General features: G+C 36.4%; 1 protein-coding gene across 1 annotated transcript in view; it reads right to left on the reverse strand.

The window, feature by feature from the left end:
* Gart (trifunctional purine biosynthetic protein adenosine-3 Gart) overlaps positions 1-20060 on the reverse strand; it is a 106721-nt gene that overhangs the window by 14785 nt on the left and 71876 nt on the right. The window contains exons 13-16 of the mRNA XM_090387599.1: positions 17325-17523; positions 5578-5826; positions 4613-4816; positions 4250-4405 (exon numbers count right to left, since the gene is read on the reverse strand). Coding sequence (XP_090243725.1) covers positions 4250-4405; positions 4613-4816; positions 5578-5826; positions 17325-17523 — 808 coding nt within the window. The remainder of the gene's footprint in view (positions 1-4249; positions 4406-4612; positions 4817-5577; positions 5827-17324; positions 17524-20060) is intronic.

Here is a 20060-nt window from a genome sequence, read left to right on the forward strand (position 1 = left end):
TGATATTTTTCTAAAGCACATTTCTGGAGGTCACTACCACAAAACAATAAAAACAATTTACAGTTTGTTTGTGGTTTATTGGGCTTTTCTGTTAGTGTAATCAATTATAAACTGGTAGTAAACTCGATCTTCTTGCATTCGCTATAATACCGATTGCTGGAATTCTGTGGGTTTTCATGTTATTATGGTGAAATGTGTTTCCACTTCCATGAAATATTCAATCATATAAAACACATAAATAAATTTTCAGAAACTGATTACTGATTACTTGTGCGTGCCATGTTCTTTGTTATTAATTGCTTATCATTTTTACTGTTTTAAAGTTTACAACAAAAAAAAAAGTAAGTGAACAGAATTATCAATTAGTATGTACAATTAGTATATACATATTTATTAGTATGTACTAATTAGTATTTATTAGTATTAGTATCAATTAGTATGTACATATTAGTATATACATGATTAAGCTATGTATGTAAGCGTAAATTTATTTTTATTTTGCTAACTGGAAAATATTCTTCTGATTTTCACGTATCATTTAAAGCGAGGGTCCGCTGTATTTTGTTGGGAGATCCCTGGGTTAGGATCTGCACTATTGAACTTGTGCTTGTTTGAGACCATAAAAAATTGTGACTTCGAAGAGTGCAGTTCGTGACTTTTAAAGAGAGCAGAAGGTACATGAAATCTAGATGCTGCAGAAGAGATTGTGCTTAACAGTGACGAAGAGGAATAAAATTATATGAACGTACAATATCTCACATATAAGTATCACAGTTTGTAAGGTAAGACGTTTGTTCAGTTATTACTATTTAAGTTACTACTATTATAAAATTAATAGTTAAAATATTAAGTTATTAATACTATAAAAATTAAGTTTCCAATAATTATTAAAAAAAAATGGCGTATTTTTGTTAGCTTTTGGAACGTAACCCTCCTTTCTGTACTGGTTCTTAGTCCTGTATAACACGGTTTCATTTTGCACAAGATTTTGTAGGAACCAAACAACTGTGTTATACGAGGGTTACCTGTACTGTAATTCATCCAATGGGCTTTCAAAATCTTTACTAAATGTTTTTAAAATAACCGTTTTTACTGCCAATATAACTATAAAGGAATTAATTTTCAATATAAAAATGCTTGCAAAAACAACACAGTAGAGAATTAACACGTGGTACAGGTGGGCAGGCAACTCACTGAAACAGTGGCAGATTGACACTTCCAGAAGGCAAATGTGCTCGTTCATTCTGTTGCCATCACTGCAACTTTGCAAAGTTTGCTTGTATCATTTGAATAATTTCTTAGCAATTATTGAGCAACTATCTGAAAAATGACCATGTTAAGTGAATTTTAATTCATGTTAAATAAATTTTAGTGTAAGTGAAAAAGCCTACGCACTCTGGATTCATTATTCTTATATTTTTACTATGCGACACAGAGAGGATACATTTTACTATGCGACGCAGAGAGGATACATTTTACTATGCGACGCAGAGAGGAATGGAAAATAAAAAAAAATAACAAGTTGCAGTTAGAACATGTTTAATGTTAAAATACGTACAGTAAACAGCATTACAAGAGCTTTCGGACAGTATGTTGCCCTTCATCGGTGTTTAACAGTTAATCTAAAAGTCTAGAAATACAGAACCTATGTGCGTGCGATGGCAGTCATGTATGGCGAACTGCGTGCTGCAATAATTAGATACTAGAAGGCAAAGCTTGTGGCTGTGATGTATGGGAACATTGTGAATGCCAACGTTTGTCAGCCATAAGGATGGTTGCTTCAGTAATAGGATGGACACAACATCCTCTGCTTCTGTTAAAGGAAGTATTAGAGCACGAGATGTGCGGTGACTCCAACCAGGTGCAGTACTGATAATGGCGGGACCGATCGATAACCGTGACATTGCGGTGTGGGGTCAATGTCATGCTGGGTCAACCAGAAGTGCTCAGCAATGGCCGAGTGTTCTACATCTGCTAAACGAATGGCTATTTTGTGTTCAGAAACATGTTTGCTGAGTCTTCTGCCAGTTTCCCCGATGTAGCAACTAGTGCAGTCATGGCAAGAAATGTGGTAGACTAGTCCACTCTGCAGCAAGGTGGGAACTGAGTGTTTTTACTTTGGAGACGAGGGATCGCAACTTCCTGCCTGGAAGTTGTAAGCACTTTATCCCATGAGATTTTGAGACCTTAGAAACCTGCTGTGATAGGTTCGGGTAGTATAGGATAAAGGTGGTCGTGGTGGAGTCATTACCATGAATGGTCCTGTGGGTCGCTACATGGTCACAGGCTTGTAGGTTGCACCTATCTAGGATATTGGTGGGGTAGCCACACCTCGCAAGGTCTTGACTCTAGTAATCTCAGTGTACCTCTCATCCGCAGAACTAGAGTAGGTCCAGGTGTGGGTTAACAGGGCTTGCGCAGTGCCGAGAAGATGGCTGCACATGTGTGCTGACCGGTAGTTGGTAAATTGGCCAGCACACATTGCCTTGCGATAGACTGTTGTCCTCAAATGCGTACCCTCATGTTGGACAAGGGTATACAAGTATGGAAGGGTATTGTCTGACTCCAGTTCAATAGTGAATTTTACAAAAGATGACAGAGAGTTAAGGTGGTCCACGAGTCGGTTGCCCAAATCCCCAGGGAATAACCACAAACATATCCGCATAGCGACACCAAAAGGTAATGGGCTCTGGTAGACCCATAAATGCGCGACCCTCCAATTCTCTTCCATTGCAATGTTTGCTGTGACTGAACTAGCTGGGGAACCCATGGCCATCCCATGTATCTGCTGGTAAATGGAGTCACAGAACATGATGGCCACACCAGTCAAGCACAGTCTAAGGTTGGTGGAAATGTCCTCTGAAGTTAGTGAGGTCCTGTTGTTCAGGGTCTGGTCGCTATCTAAAAGTTCCTTGGCACACATGATGGCTAGTTCGAAAGGGATGGAAGTAAAAAGAGACACCACGTCAAACGAGGCCATGATTTGATCATCCGAGATGGATAGGGCATGGATCCAATCTATAAATTCACCCGAGAGTAGGCTCAATGAGACAAACTTAGACAACTCACAACTCGGTGAACCACAACAGGAGACGATGGGTCTTAATGGTATTCCTTCTTTGTGGACTTTTGGTAGTCCGTAAAATTGTGGAATCTGGCAGCCAGAGTTATGAGTTGTCTAAGTTCATCTTGGGCCTACTCTCTCCCCTAGTGGGCAAGACCGCCAACACTGTTTCCAACAGTGGTGAATTTATAGATCGGATCCATGCCCTATCCATCTCGGATGATCAAATCATGGCCTCATTTGACGTGGTGTCTCTTTACGCACAAAAAACGATGGAATGACCACTACAGCAGCCTGTATAATATTCTCAGGTTTAAGGAACTGCTCTCACGCAGAAGACAATCATTATTATATAGATATAGATACAGTTGTCTACAGAAATTCTAAATCTAAATTCCCAGCCATTCCACGGCTTTGACAATTTTGTATGTCTTACTTCAAGCATGAATGAAAGTCATAAGGTTGTTTTATTGTGATTTTTTCACTTGCAGAATTATGACAATTCATCTCCCTTATATAAAAAAGAGTATATATGCATCATGTGATCACTGAATTATGACCACCTACCTACTGTGTTGAGCCACCATTTGCACAGATAACAGCTGCTATTTGCCTGGGCATTGACTCCACTAGATGTCTGTAGGGATCTGCAGTCATGCTGCCTGCAAGGCTTTCCACAATGTCAGAATAGACGATGGTTGTGTGTCCATATGCCACACTTCCCATTCCGAAACATCCCATAAGCATTCAATTGTACTGAGGTCAAGGGAATTTGGAGTATAATCAAGATGAGTGATACAAGTTCTCTAAAAGTTTGTCCAGTTCCTCCTTAAATTTATTTAAGGAAGAACTGGAAAAACTGGATAGGTGAATCGTTTTTTTTTTTTTTTTTTTTTGGCTGATGCTATATAGCATCAGCCAAGCTTGCTTTCTTGCATCATATGCCACTATTAATGCTAATATATTCAAGAACAGCTTAAATAATGTATAACAGATTCAAAATATTTTGAATAATGTAATGATTCAAAAAAAAAGAAACTTTTTTCCTTGGTAAACCGTGATAACAGAGATGGATGAACATTTGAGATACACAGTATATGGATGAAACTGTCTTTCTTTAAACTGATTTTTAAGTTACAAATAGCAGTTCCTTCAAATGTGTAATATAAAAAAAATTATACTCACCTTCTGAGGAAGGTATGACATTTCCAACAATTAATGGTTCTTCACCAGCTGTTTTCAAGACTTCAAGTGTTGGTTGACACTTATCTAAGCCAACAATAAGCACCATTCCTAAGCCACAGTTAAATGTACGAAGCATTTCTTCTTCTGAAACTCTACCTGGTATGTTTAAAAATATAATTAAAATGCATTTGAAATGTAAAAAAAAAATGTGTGTGTGTGTGTGTGTGTGTGTACTACATATTCATATACATAATATATGAATATACAGTATGTGCTATATATAGAATATATTAAATAGATTAACAACAGAAATGGCTCAAAAATGATGCAAGCCTATGCCCTTAACAATTTAAGCATTCTCACCTTCGCTACAAATCCATGAAAACACTGATGGCATTTCCCATTTGCTTCCATCCAATTCTACACTGCATGAAGAAGGTAAAATTCTGGGTATATTTTCTGAAAGTCCTCCACCAGTAATATGTGCTGCTGCCTTGATGTAACCCTTGTGAATAGCAGGCAAAAGAGCTTGTACATATATTTTAGTAGGTGAAAGAAGTACTTCACCTGTAGAGTGGATAAAAATGAATACAGACTTTATAAATTTTGAAATAATGCAAAGAAAATATAAAAGAGAAAATGAAATATTAAATAAAAAGCTTCAAGCCTGCTGATAAAATTATTCCTAAGCTAGAGGCAAATAAAAAATCTGTACTTCTGAAATAAGTTTCAGCTCCTTGGCTGCTTTCCTCACACAATCTGCCATGTGTTGCTTTGATATCACTCTGTCAAGATTAGCTATATACTCAAGAGAAGCTTTAGGCTTTTCATAGATTAATAAAAGTATTCGGAGAATTTCCAGCTAGTCTAGCTAAATGATAATATTAATAATGCCACTGATTCCAGGAAACATATGAATACTTCTGTTATATCTCCTAATACTACTAGTAGTAGTAGTATTACTACTACAGTACTAACATTATACCCAGGCAGAGAAATTTTGAGCATGGCATTACCTTAAATTTTTTGTTCTGAGTAAGAGAATTACCTCATCTAATATCTTATTTGTCATTCTTCATTCACTTGAGGGGGCAATAAAAATAGAAGCACAAGATGCAAAAGAATGCAGGGGGGGGGAAGAGATTCACATATAAAGGAAATAAGATTTGCAAAATGAGTCATTAAGAAAAGTAAATATTCAGTATTCAACTTCAAAACAGGAAGGAAATCTATTTAATGCACTATAAAATAACAATAACCAGAGATTTTATAACATATATAGTATGCAGCAATTCCTTTTTAAAATATCCATAATCTACAGTTCTTACCAACTGTTTGGCTACTATCATAGGGAAATGGAGAGGTATGCTTTATTTCTTTAACTTCCATTAGTTTTCTCACTAAACTATACCCATTGCTGTGAACACCAGAAGACGGTAGGCCAATGATAACATCTCCTTCTTTGATATTCTCAAGGTGAGGCAGAATTTTATCTCTTTCAACTGCACCTACAGCAAACCCAGCTAAGTCATAGTCCCCCAGAGCATACATTCCTGGCATTTCTGCAGTTTCACCACCTAATTAAAGAAATACTTTTTATAATTCTTTAAAAAATAAAAAAATAACTATTATTACCATTAACTTTCTACAATAAGTATCTTGGAACATGATAAACTAATAGATTTTAAGATAAACAGATATGCTAGATGACTAGACTCGTCCAACATCTCTGTGTTAAGCAAGTGCTACTGTGCAATATGGAAACAAAGAAAATTTTTATTTCAATTTACAATCACTGTATCAAAAATAAACATACTTTTTTTGAGTAACTGCACTCCTTTCTGCATTCAAATAAAAATATTCAAATATGGGATTCACTTTTAATTGTACTAATTAGTGAAAACACACCATGAATATCACATAAAAAGGGTTATAAATACAGAGTTTTTGATTCAGCCAAATATTAATATCAAAGTTATTCATTAAGGTTCCATTTGACTTTGGAAATTTCATTAAATAAAGCTTATTTAGTTTAGATGGAATCTGGGATCAATTGTAATTTGAGTTAGAAGACCACTGACAGTTACTATTCCCTACTCTTAATAAGGAAAATCTTAATCAGTTATGTAGAGTTAGTAAGAATTTTGGACTAAAGATGAATATGGCTAAAACAAAAGTAATGATGAACAAGTATGCCACAGAAAGGGATATAATGATTGAAGGAGCAGTAATTGAAAAGGTGGAGCCATATACTTATCTGGGACAAGCCATTAGTTGTAATAATGATAAATGGCTGGAAGTCAAGAGAAGAATAAATTTCGGATGGATAGCATTCAGGAAATATAATCACATACTGGGGAGCAATATCCCAATTTGTCTGAAACGTAAAATAATGAACCAATGTATACTCCCCACTATGACTTATAGAAGTAGTGTCTGAAACGTAAAATAATGAACCAATGTATACTCCCCACTATGACTTATAGAAGTGAAACTTGGGCACTCACCAAAAAAATGGAAGAGAAGCTGAAAACTACACAGTGAAGAATGGAATGAATTACATTGGAAATCAGACTGTTAGATAAGAAGAGAAACACATGGATAAGGCAGCAAACTCAAGTAAAGGACATTCTTATCAAAATTAAACTAAAATGGTCTTGGGCAGGACACATAGTGTGAAGACAAGATGACAGATGGACTAAGAAAATAACTGAATGGTACCCAAGAGGAGCTAGAAGAAAACCTGGAAGACAAAGACAGAGATGGACAGATGAAATTCATGAGTTTGTGGGTAGCAAATAGATGGCCATTGCACAAAACAGAAGGAACTGGAAAGTTAGCATTAGCATTAGCATTAGTAGAGGCATTTGATGCAAGAAAGCAAGCTTATGCAGCATCAGCCAAAAAAAAAAAAAAAAAAAAAAACCCACTTCCACTTCACCCCTCTGTTCGTTCCAAATACCTGTCCAGCTGAGCCTTAAACTTATTTAGGCTATCAACCTCCACCACAAGGGATGGAAGGCTGTTCCACCAACCAACCACATGCTGGCTAAAGGCAAATTTCCTCACGTCTATCCTACATCTGTCTTTCCTCAATTTGAATTTATGCCCTCTCAGGTGATTTTTCTGAGCTAGAGGAAGAATCCCATCAGCATTGAGCATGCTTAAACCATTCAAGGCTTTATACACCTCTATCAGATCACCTCGCTGGTGCCTAGTCTCCAGACACTGTAATTTGCAAAACTTAAGCCTTTCTTCGTAAGAGCACCCCTTTGTTCCATTCACTAATCTTGTTGCCCTTCTCTGTACTTGTTCCAGCAGCTCTACATCCTTCTTGAAATGAGGCCTCCAGACCTGTATACAGTACTCTAGGTGTGGCCTGACCATTGCCTTATACAATGGAATAATCACCTCCTTATCCCTGCTGGAAAAATTCCTGCATATCATTGACAATACTCCATGAGCTACTCTTGCAGCCCATCTGCACTGCTCAGAGAACTTCATATCTGCCTGCACAATCACCCCCAAGTCCCTTTCATTCTCTACCACTGTCAGTGTAGTACCACAGAGTTGATACGTTGCTCTGGGGTTGCTGTTTCCCATGTGTAGTACTTTACATTTGTCAATGTTAAACTTCATTTGCCACCTCTCAGCCCATCTGCTCAACCTTTCCAGATCCTGTTGCAGCAGCATAGTGTCAGTAGTGTCCTTGACAACCCTGCCAACCTTTGTATCATCTGCAAACTTGGACATTAAGCTTGATATACCATCATCAATATCATTTATAAATACAGAAAACAATAATGGACCCAACACTGAGCCCTGAGGGACTCCACTAATAACATTAGTCCACGATGAGCAGTGTCCATTGATTACCACTCTCTGTCTTCTCCCCCTCAACCACCCCTTTATCCATAGCAGCAATTTGCCTCCAATGTCACACTGCTCCAATTTGTGTAGCAGTCTTCCATGTGCAACAGTATCAAAAGCCTTTCTAAGATCCAAGTATATAATATCAAAGTTATTCCCTGCATCCAGTTCTTTTGTGACTGCATCATAATATCCAATCAAGTTGGTCAGGCAAGACTTCCCCTTAACAAAACCATGCTGTGTCTGAGCTATAACTGAAGTCTTGTCTAAATGATCCTGCAGTGCTTCTTTAACCAGTGCCTCCATTAATTTTCCTGGAACAGAAGTTAAGCTCACAGGTCTATAATTACTTGTGTCAGCCTTTGATCCTCCTTTGTATATTGGGGTCACATTTGCACATTTCCAGTCTATAGGTACCTCCCCTGAGTCCAAGGAAGCTCTCATAATTATGGCTAAGGGTTTGCTTACTTCCTTTGCTGCCTCCTTTAATATAACTGGATAGATCCCATCCACCCCGGGTGCCTTTCTTGTGTTTATCTTCAACAGTTTCTCCTCCACTTTACTCCCAGTTATTTCAAGATTCTGTAGCTTACTGCTAGAGTTGAATACACCTCTGGCATTCCCCTTGCTGAATAACTCCTCATGTGTGAATGTCGATGCAAAATATTCATTTAGTTTTTTGCTGGAGTTGCTGGAGAGGCCTTCATCCTGCAGTGGATTGAAAATGGCTGATGATGATGACTCAATAAAACCAACGTTTGTGAAAGTTATGAGTCTGAAGGGAAATTTTTTTGGTGTTTTGCCATACAGAAACTAACAACTGCTATGAATTAAAAACAGTAATTCTGCAATAATTCATTTTTAACAGAAAAATAATCACTCTGTCAAATTTAATTCAATGAAGGCTCTAAAAAATCCATACAGATTACTCATTAGTGTATAAAAAATGGAATGTAGTAGAAATAACATACTCAACTGCAGCAAAAGAGCTAAGGGCTTACAAATCAGTAAGCTGCTAAAATGTCTTCCACCTATCAAGATATTGAAGAATATATATACAGTATTTGTCTGTACAGATTGTTTCAACATTGTTGATACAAGGAATACATGCTGCTACCATTCTTTAATTTAATGTATAATGACACAAAAAAGTGAAAACTGATTGTTCCTGATTGGCAAATTAATTTCTATGAAAAGGTAGTACCGTTTATCAAAATATGGCCAGATACTTTAAGTAAACAAACTGAACTTCCATTTTAAGTATAAAACTATTTTATACTTAATAAACTATTTTATACAGCATAAAACTATTATAAATAATAGTTTTAACACTTATTTTAACTACCAGCAGAGTCATCCAGTATTGTTTAATTACACTGCCTCTTGAAGATTTGAAATGGATAAAAGAAGAGACAGGCAGAAAGTGGATTAAGAAGTGGATACAAATTAAAGACTTATAATAACACCCAAAATTTCTACTCTAACCTTCTCAGGAGGCTGCTGCAACACATATTTGGACTCTTCTGGTATTGGTATAAAACTGACTTCTCTGATTTCATTTTCTCCAAATAATAATTCATTTGGAAAGCAATGTTATAGCTCCTAACATGCTCTAAAAATGTTTTGATTGGAGATTTTGTCCTAAACTTGTAATTTCCTCTAATCTAACTTTACCATTCAAACACCAGATGCATTATCCCTCCACCTTAATACCTGACAAAAATTACAAACAACCATATTAGCAATATCTATTTCATATATACTGAAGGATTACAATGGGAAACAGACTTTTCTCAGTAGTCTCATTTTATCTAATTAAATGTATCCTTTTTGCATCAATAGAACTTTAACTCAGATTATACTTTATTTTAAGACATTATTTAAAAACACCATGAAGTGAGGAACTAAATATATACCAAAAGTAAAATACAAAAATAAATTTAAAAAAACTTATTATAATTAAATTAATAACAGAAATGAAAAAAAGACCATAAACATAGATAATTTAACATATACAAAATTAATACCCAAAAAAATTTAAAAAACTCTGTCTGTACCCATAAAAATTCATTCTAAACTCAAGAAGTATTGACCATGATGAGAAACAAGAGGATGCCTGAATAAATTACATGTACTTATATATATTTTTTAAAAAAAACTTCATGCAATGAAATACCTGAAATTTAAAAAAGATATAATAAATAAATAAAAATAAAAAATATTAACATTTAACTTGTACTAGAATTTTTTTAAATATGTCCAGAAATTTTGAAGTGAAACAGCTATTCCCAAATTAACAGAAATTTTTATTTAAATTTAGGAATGGGGGGATATAGAATTAGAACTGGACCTAAAGAACTAAAACTCCTAAAGAACATATATTGAAAATTTGATAATACTTTCAATTATATAGATAAATAACCCACAATACTTTATGTTAACATCTACTGTAATCTTTCACTATTTTGAAGCCAACAAAAAGATTTTCAATTAAAAAAAAAGAGGAAGAGACAGAGTGCATATCACATATACGGCTGCAAAGGTTGAATTTAGGGTGTGCTATGTGGAAACAATAACAACATTAACAATTGCAACCTTGTTGTTGTTTGTTTGTTTGGTTTTTAGGAGCATTAGCAGCTTAGGCCATATTACTCTGGGATATGCGGTGGTCATTCCCTGACCTTTCCGCATCATCCGTATTTGTTGGTGACGGGCTCGAACCCCGGTCTAATCAAGAAGCGTGTGCTACACACTGCTGCTCCTTCACACCTGGCTACGGAGGCGCCTTGCAACCTTGTGATGTATCATGTATATCATGAGTGAATATATGCAGGGACTGCAAATGTATGTATTTTATTCTTTCTGATTACAACATAATGTTTGATGATCATTATACAAATAATGGTACTGAAATAGCAATGATAGTTAAATTATAGAGTTTAAGAATAATGAACAAGAATAGCAGCAATAATCAATGCAGATTCAATGACAATGAAAATAAAAACTATTACTACTGCAAAATTAGACTACTTAAACAAAGAATCTTTACTTATGTTAACATTGGAAGGAAAGGGATGAATCATATTGGTTCACTAGATATGAATGATATAACTGTCAATCATCTGGTTCAGGTTGCTAACAAGCTGAATAGATATTTTCACCTACACTCACACATAAAGAATATTTTTGGGATGGAGATGCCAGAAGTATATCAAATTCTTATAGAAAGCTAAATGACTTTGTAAAAACTGAGAGGAAACTGGAAGGGCAACTGTTGAAACAAAGTAAATAAGGCAACTGGTGCAGTTGGGATCTGTCCAATTATATTAAGAGAGGCAGAAAAAGACATAAGCAAATCTTTATTCATAATTATGAGAGCCTCCTTAGATTAAGGATGGAGACATGCAATATCTCTTATGGTTGGTCTCAATAAGGATAGAGATATTGAGATATGGTCTCAATATCTCTATCCTTATGGTTGGAGACATGCAATATCTCTCCAGTTCAGAAAGGGGGGATCAAAGGGGGATCAAAATTTTAAAGTGAGTAATTACAGAGTTGTAAGCTTTGACTTCTGTTCCAGAAAATATAATGGAGTAACTGGTTAAAGAAGTAATGCAGGACCATCTAGACAGAAATTTAGTTATACCACAGCAATCACAGCATGGATTTGTTAAGGGACAATCCTGTTTTACATATCTGATTGGCTATGATACAGTAACAAAGGAACTGGAATTAAAAAATAATTTTGACATCACATACTTTGATATCAGAAAAGCTTTTGATACTGTTCTGCATGAAAGAATGCTGTATGCACTGGAGCAGTGTGGCATAAGGGATAGGTTACTGTTATGAATAAAGTAAGTTGAATGGGAGAAGAACAGAGAGTGGTTATCAAAGGGCACTGCTGTTCTTGGACTAATGTTATCAGTGGACTCCCTCAGGGTTCATGTGCTGGGCCCATTGCTGTTTTCTATATTTAATTAATAATATTGACAAATGTATAGGTTTGCAGACAATACAAAAGTTGACAGACTGTTAAACAATAATCAGGGTATACTAGTGAAACAAGATCTAAAAAAATTAATCAGATGGGCCAAGCAGTGAAGTTTAATTGACAAATGCAGGATAGTACATATGGGTAACAGCATTCCCAGAATAGCATACTATGTGGAACTACACTAGAAGTAACAGAGAACAAAAAAGCCCTGGAGGTAATTGTGCAGTCAGACATGAAGTTCTTTGACCAATGCAGATGGACTGCTAGGACAGTTCATTTGGGTTTTGTCAATGACATACAGGAATGCTACCAGGAGGGATAATGAACAAGAACTTCATGTTAACATCTTAATGAAAATGGTTAAGCCACATCTTGAATACAGGTCTGGAAGCCTCATTTTAGGAAGGATGTAGATCTATTCAAACACAGGGCCAGCTACAAGCATGTTCGACCGGTTCTGTCGAACAGGACCCCATGCTCAGTGGTCTAAATAATAATATCATCTACGTCTTTTCTGCATTTCTATCAACAAGCCTACCGCTGTCTTAATGTCCAGTTACCTACATTATAATCACTCCAAGAGTGCTTGCACAAGTCAACTTGAAAATTACTAGAAGTAGAACATACACTTCATTCTCAATGTGTATGTTTCATTTGATATTGAATATAAGACATTTAAAAATGTAATTTTTATGTTATACTCACTTTCAATAATATCTGTATTGTTTTTAACTTCTGGAGGTAAGGAAATAACAAACAGGGCCTGCAAGTAATTCCTGAAAGGGCCCCTCAAGTAATCCTTGAACAGGGCCCTGCAAATTTTGGGGCTAGCCCTGTACAGAGAAGGGCAACAAGACTAGTGAGGGAAAAGAGGGTATTCTTACCAAGAAAGATTTCAGCTCTGCAAATTGCAGCATCTGTAAACTAGACACCTACAAAGGAGATCTGATTGGGGTGTTAAGGCTTTAAATGAATGGTGTTAAGGCTTTAAATGATTTGAGTAAGTGCAATGTTGATGTCAATACACTTGTTTGGGCAACACACATAAGGGGGCATAGATTTAAATTGAGGAAGGATGGTTGCAGTATAGATGTGTGGAAATTTGCTTTCAGCCAGAGGGTGGCTGATTGTTGGAACAAAGTTTCATCTGGAGTTGTGAAAGTGGATAGTTTGAATACATTTGGAGAAGAATTATACAAATTACTAGAGATGGCTGCAGATGATGTGTGAAGTTTTTTTTTTTTTTTTTTGGCTGATGTTGCAACTTCCTTGCATCATTTGCCACTACTGATACTAATACTAAGTATGGAATTGGGGATTACATGGTTAAGCTGTTTATATTTTGCAACATAAGTGACTTGTGTATATATTTCTTCATCATTATAAAAAGTTTCCGTTAATGTAAAAATTTCCTGTGTGAAGTTATGCAATATTATTTTTTCATATAGTGTGGAATCTTCTTTCCTTGAAAAAGATTCCAGGAATTCAACACTAGAGTGGGAAAATGCTATTGCATAGATTCACACAGGAAATTTTAGAATATATAAACAATCATCATCATCATGAACTTGGTCCGGCTTATGTCTTTTAAGACCTTCTGTTGTAGCTCTTGGAGGTGGTCGTGATCTCGCCATCGTTGTCTTGGTCGACCCACATCTCTCTTGCCTGTAGGTTTGTAGTTAAAGGCTAATTTTGGGATCCGGTCTCGGTTCATTCTTTCTATGTGGCTAATCCATTTTTTCTGATACCATTTTATGTCATTTGCTATGTTATCTACTTTTAATTTCTCATGGATATCTAAATTTCTTTGGTGATCTAGTCTTGTAAAGCCTAATAATAGTCTTAAAAATCTCATTTGTGCTGCTTCTAGTTTGTGTGCATCTTTCTTATTTATGACCCAAGTCTCACAGCTGTAGAAGAGGGCTGATTTTGAAGTGATGTTGTGCAGTCATAATTTTGTTTCAGTTGTCATTTGTTTTCTGAAGTGGCGTTTAATAGTTCCATTAAATTTATTATATTTTTGTAGTTTAGTGTGGATGTCTTTCCCTTCATTTGATATTAAACTTCCCAAATAGGTGAAGTCAGATATTTGTTCTATTATTTTGTCATCAATAACAATTTTGACTCTTTGTATGTTTTTTTCCACATAATCCTATTGATTTTGTTTTTCAGGTAGAGATTTTCATCTCATACTTTTTACCTATTTTATTCAGTTCATTTGCTGCTATCTGTAGTTCATCTTCGGATTTTGCAATTATAACTTGATCATCAGCATATAATATAGTTTTGATTTCATTCCTGTTGTTCAACTGTATTCCGTTGTTAATTGTTTGTTTCCATTCTTTAATAATTTTATTGATGTAGATATTAAATAAATTTGATGATAGTCCTTAACAGTCCACATCCTTGTTTGATTCCTTTACTGGAGTTAATTGGGTCTGATAGTTGACCATTAGAATATTTTATGCAGACTTTTGAGTTATATAGGCTTTGCATCGCTTTCCGGAGTTGGGTTGAGATATTTTCTTCACGTAGAATCTGCCAAAGTTTTTCCCGGTTTACATTGTCGTATGCTTTTTCATAATCAATAAATAGCAGAAATGTAGGTAGATTGAATTCTCTTCTTTTTTCCAAAATTTGTTGTAATGAGAAAATGGCATCTATTGTGCTTCTCCCTTTTCTGAACCCACATTGTTTTTCTTCTAAGAATTGTTCACTGTATTTATTAAGTTTATTCTTTAGTATATTAGAGTATAGCTTTGAAGCAGTTGATAGCAGTGTTATCCCTCTGTAGTTGTTAGGGTTATTTCTGGAGCCTCTTTTGTGTAAATTGATTACTATTCCTGTTTCCCAATCTTTGGATATCTGTTACTTATGCCATTCTTCTTCAAGAGGAGTGTTTCAATTTACAACGGGTTTCCTCAGCCTATAAGTTATTTCTTGTTAGGAATTTTTTCCCGCCATAAAGTGCGGTTCAAGGTGTCTTGGTAGGTTAAGCCTCGGGCTGTCATGCACTCCCGTACTCCATCCATCCATCCATGTCCTCCTAGGCCTTCCTCTTCTCCTTCTTCCAGGAGGTATCCATTCCAGAATAGCCTTTGGATATCTGTTTTCTTGATCCGTTTTACATGTCCATACCATGTTAGACGCTTTTCTTTGATGGTGTCAATAATAGTCTTTTTCACTTCCATTTTTTCCTTTATGTCTTCATTCCATTTTCTGTCTCTTCTAGAAGTTCCTGCTGAGCGTCTCCAAAAATCCATTCTGTGGAGAGCAATTTGTTTTCTACTCGCCTATTCAATGTCCAGGTTTCCGCTCCATACAATAGAAGACTTTGTACAATCGTTTGAAATATAAGTTTCTTTGTTTTATTTAGAATATTTTTGCTCCACAGAACAGAGTTTAACATGCTGATAGCCTTTCTGCTGTCTGTAATTCTCTTATTGATCTCTGCTTGGGATGATCCATCACTTTGTAAGATTGATCCCAAATATTTGAATTTATCGACTTGTTTGATTTTAAAACCTGCAATATTTAGAACGTGTCCTGGCCCTGAACATTTCAGTCTTGCTAAAATTGATTTTTAGACCCCATTGTTTATATTCCTCAAACAATTGATGACATGCATACTTTGCATCTTCTAAGTCTTGTGCTATCACTACCTGATCATCTGCAAAAAGTAAATTGTGAATATCGGTGTTCTTATTAATCGGCAATCCCATTTTATTACATTTTTTTGACCAGGATCTTAGGCAGATGTCAATATAAATTTTTAAAAGTGTTGGTGACATGCAACAACCTTGTAATAAGCCTTTTGAAGTGTGGAATTCAGGTGACAAGGCTGATCCCACTTTAATTCTGCATCTATTATTCCTGTAAATTGCCTTAATAATGTTAATCAGGTGTCCATCAATATTTGCCTCTTTCAGTGCTTCCCATAAGAGGTTTCTTGGAACACTGTCATGTGCCTTTTCAAGGTCAATGAAAATCATAAAGATTTTTTTTCCTTATGATTGGCATTTTTCAAGGATCTGTCATACTGTTGAGATATGATCTATACATGACCTCCCAGCTGAAAAACCACTTTGTTCTTCTGATACCTCGATTTGGACTTCTAAATGGTTCCTGATCCATTTTCCAAGGATCTTTAACAGCGGGTTCAGGACGCATATTCCTCTGTAAAACAGCTTTTCCGATTGCCCTTCTTATAAATTGATGTAATATATCCTGTTATCATTTCTTTCGGTATTTCTTCTCCTCTCAGTATACTATTTAACAGTTTTTGTATCAGAACAGCCACTCCTCTTCCTCCATATTTCAGAAGTTCCATGTAAACTCCTCCAGGTCCAGGTGATTTGCCATTCCTTCCTTCCTTTAGCAGGAGTTCCACTTCCCTAACAGAAACTTTTAAGCCTGAGTCTGCTACACTAAAATCCTCCATCGTCTTGAACTCTTCCCGGTCTTCTTTTATAAGTTCTTCATAGTACTCCGTCCAGTCTTTCAAAGGTATTAATTGCAAACCAGCATTGTGTTTATTCTGTTTTCTCAAGTCTTTAAGGAACTTCCACGATTCTGCTGATTGCTTGAAGCCCAATTTGCTATTAATAGTTGCGCATTTCCTTTCCCATTCTTCATTTTTCACTTCTACTACCAACCGATTGGCTATTTTCTTTTTTTCAACATAAATGTTCCTATATGCATCATTCCTATCACCCAGCCATTTCTGATATGCAAGTTTCTTTTCCTCTACAGCAGCTCTTACTTTCTCTGTAATCCAGGTCTTTTTTGGTCCTTGGCTCTTCTTTTTGCCTAGGATTTCATGAGCTGTTTTTTTAACAGTATTTTTTAAACTTTAAACTTATGCCATATGATGTTAAATAATTTTAGTAGTACGTTTTTTAGTAAGGTGCCACCATATTTAAATAGTTCTACATTCAAATTGTCTATGCCTGGGCTTTTTCGGCTTTTTGATTTTTGTAATATTAATTCTAGTTCTAGAGTTATATAAACAAAACAAATTAAATTTAAAAAAACATAAACCCCTCCTTTTTACATGAAAATTAATTTAAAGTAAAATAAAATTAATATCTAAAAAGTTATTAAAATTAATTTCTATGTTAAAGACAAAAACAGAAATATTTTTATTGGAAATTGGCAATTTCTGCTGCTAACAAAAACTAACTTTTTAAGTCTCTTTTAAAATACCTATTAAAGCACATCTTGCCTGCCTGCATCCTTCAGATATTCCAGATATCACCTGTTCTGCAACATTCACATCCAATTTGCCAGATGCAAAATAATCTAAGAAAAAGAGTGGTTCTGCTCCTTGTGTCAAAATATCATTGACACACATAGCTACAAGATCAATTCCAATGGTATCATGCTTTTTACACATTTGAGCCACCTAAAATACATTAAAGTAAAAATAAAAGAATTTAAAATGCATATAATTAAACAACTAATTAGAAATCAATCACTTTTTTTTCATGAAATAGGATTCTCTCCCATATTATACAGTAAATAATCTAACAATAGCACACTATTGTTGGTTTTGGTAATCATCTAAATAACTGCTTTTCATTAAAAATAAATAAAAATAATATATATATATATATACAAACACTGATGAGCCAAAACACTATGTATAATGTTTTGGAAACTAAAAAGTTTAAAAGCATTTAATTTACAAAGAAACTATATAATTATTAATAATACTATACACTGACAAGTCAAAACATTATGACTAGCGAGTCGTTATGCAAATTGAAGCAACTGCAGGTGAGCCACAGTGCATGCATGGATTGGGACATGGTATAAAAAACAGTTGATACTGAGCTCTGTTAATCAGTGTTACTCTTGTTCTTCAAATGGGAAAGGCAGCAGACTTAAGCGAGTTTGACAAAGGCCAAATTGTAATGGCCAGACGACTGGGTCAGAGCATATCGATATGGCACGCTGATGGGGTGCTCATGATCAGCTGTGGCTCGTACCTACTGAAAGTGGTCAAGGAGGGGGGGACCTACAAACCGCCAGCAAGGTGTTGGATGACCATGGCTCATCAATGCTCAAGGTGAGAAAAGGCTCTCCTGGATGGTACATGGCAACAGAAGGGCGAATGTGGTGCAACTAGTCGGTAATTGGAATGCTAATGACGGGAGTAATGTACCACAACACACAGTACGTCGAACCCTGTTGAAAATGGGACTACACAGCCGCAGGCCGTTCCGAGTGCCCATGCTAACTGCGGTTCACCAGCGACAGTGCCTACAATGGGCACGCAAGCATCGAAACTGGACCTCAAGTGATTGGAAGAAGGTCGTCTGGTCCGACGAATCACATTTCCTGTTGCACCACGTGGATAGCCAGGTATGTGTGCATCATTTACCTGACGAAGTGATGGCACCTGGATGCACTATGGGACGAAAACAAGCCGGTGGGGGCAGTGTCATGCTTTGGGTGATGTTCTGCTGGGACACCCTGGGTCCAGTCATCCATGTGCTAAGCACTCTGATGACTACCAGCTACCTAAACATTACTGCTTACCAGGTACACCCTTTCATGGCAATGGTCTTCCCCTCTAGTGGTGCCGTCTTTCAGCAGGATAATGCACCATGCCACACCGCCCGGATTGTTCGAGACTGGTTCGCAGAACATGGGGAAGACTTCCAGGTATTGCCCTGGCCTCCAAATTCCCCAGACATCAATCCCATCATGCAACTGTGGTTTGTGTTGGAACAGAAACTCCGATCTGCGGCATCACAACCACAGACCTTATAGGAGTTAAAGGATCTCCTGGTTACGTGTTGGTACCAGATACTACAAGACACATTTAGGCTCATCAGTGTGTGTGCGTGTGTGTGTATATACAGGGTGTTTCAGTTAAACGTTTCAGAACTTCTAAGAGGGATAGGGTACATCCTGACAACTCGAAATCATATAGCAATGTGGGGTCGGAAATGCTTTCCTGAAGCGGTATTGTACACAGAAGTCGTCGTGCGACGTCGTGCAGCACAGATTCGATTTTCGGTCAATGAATGGGCCGGTATTATGGGAGATCACCTCATTGGACCTTACCTGTTACCGTGTCGTCTAACCGGACCTATCTACTTGATCTTTCTGCAGCAAGTATTGCCACAACTTTTGAGAGATGAACAGATTTCTGCATCGACGCAACAGACAATGTGGTTCCAACAGGATGGAGCCCCTGCCCATTATAGCGGAGATGTTCGTAACTACCTGGATGTCACATTTGGTCAACAGTGGATCGGACGTGGTGGTCCCGTGCGTTGGCCTGCTCGGTCACCCGACCTATCATGTCTTGATTTTTTTATTTCTGGGATCATATGAAATCGCTAGTTTATGACACCCCTGTTGACAATGCTGAGGAGCTGGTTGCAAGAATCGCAGTAGCTGCCGAAGAAATTCGAAATTCGCCTGGAGTATTCCAGAATGTTCAGATGTCCATGCGTCGGAGATGTGAGGCGTGCATTGTAGCCCGTGGAAGAAACTTCGAACACTTACTTTAATCCATGTACCTTTTGCTTCTTTTCATGTATTATTAAAACGATTTTTCACTTACGGTCTCTTTTCTTTATGGTGCTTCTGTGTACAACACCGCTTCAGGAAAGCATTTCCGACCCCACATTGCTATATGATTTCGAGTTGTCAGGATGTAACCTACCCATCTTAGAAGTTCTGAAACGTTTAACTGAAACACCCTGTATATATATATCAGTTCAAGCTAAGTTATTAACCATAATTATTACCATAAGTGACATATTTTAGACTTCCCAATTTCTTTGTTTGTTTTTTTACTATTTAACTGTTATATTTCAGTTATAATTCCTAATAATTATCCAAGCTAAAATGCTCCTGCTTAAAGTTGTCATTAAATCTGAATGACCATCTGAATTTCTCTGCACTTAACAAATCAATGAACAA

Source organism: Mastigoproctus giganteus, chromosome 13 (genome assembly GCF_048544385.1).
Source record: "Mastigoproctus giganteus isolate SK-2022 chromosome 13, ASM4854438v1, whole genome shotgun sequence".
NCBI classification, from domain to species: Eukaryota; Metazoa; Arthropoda; class Arachnida; order Uropygi; family Thelyphonidae; genus Mastigoproctus; species Mastigoproctus giganteus.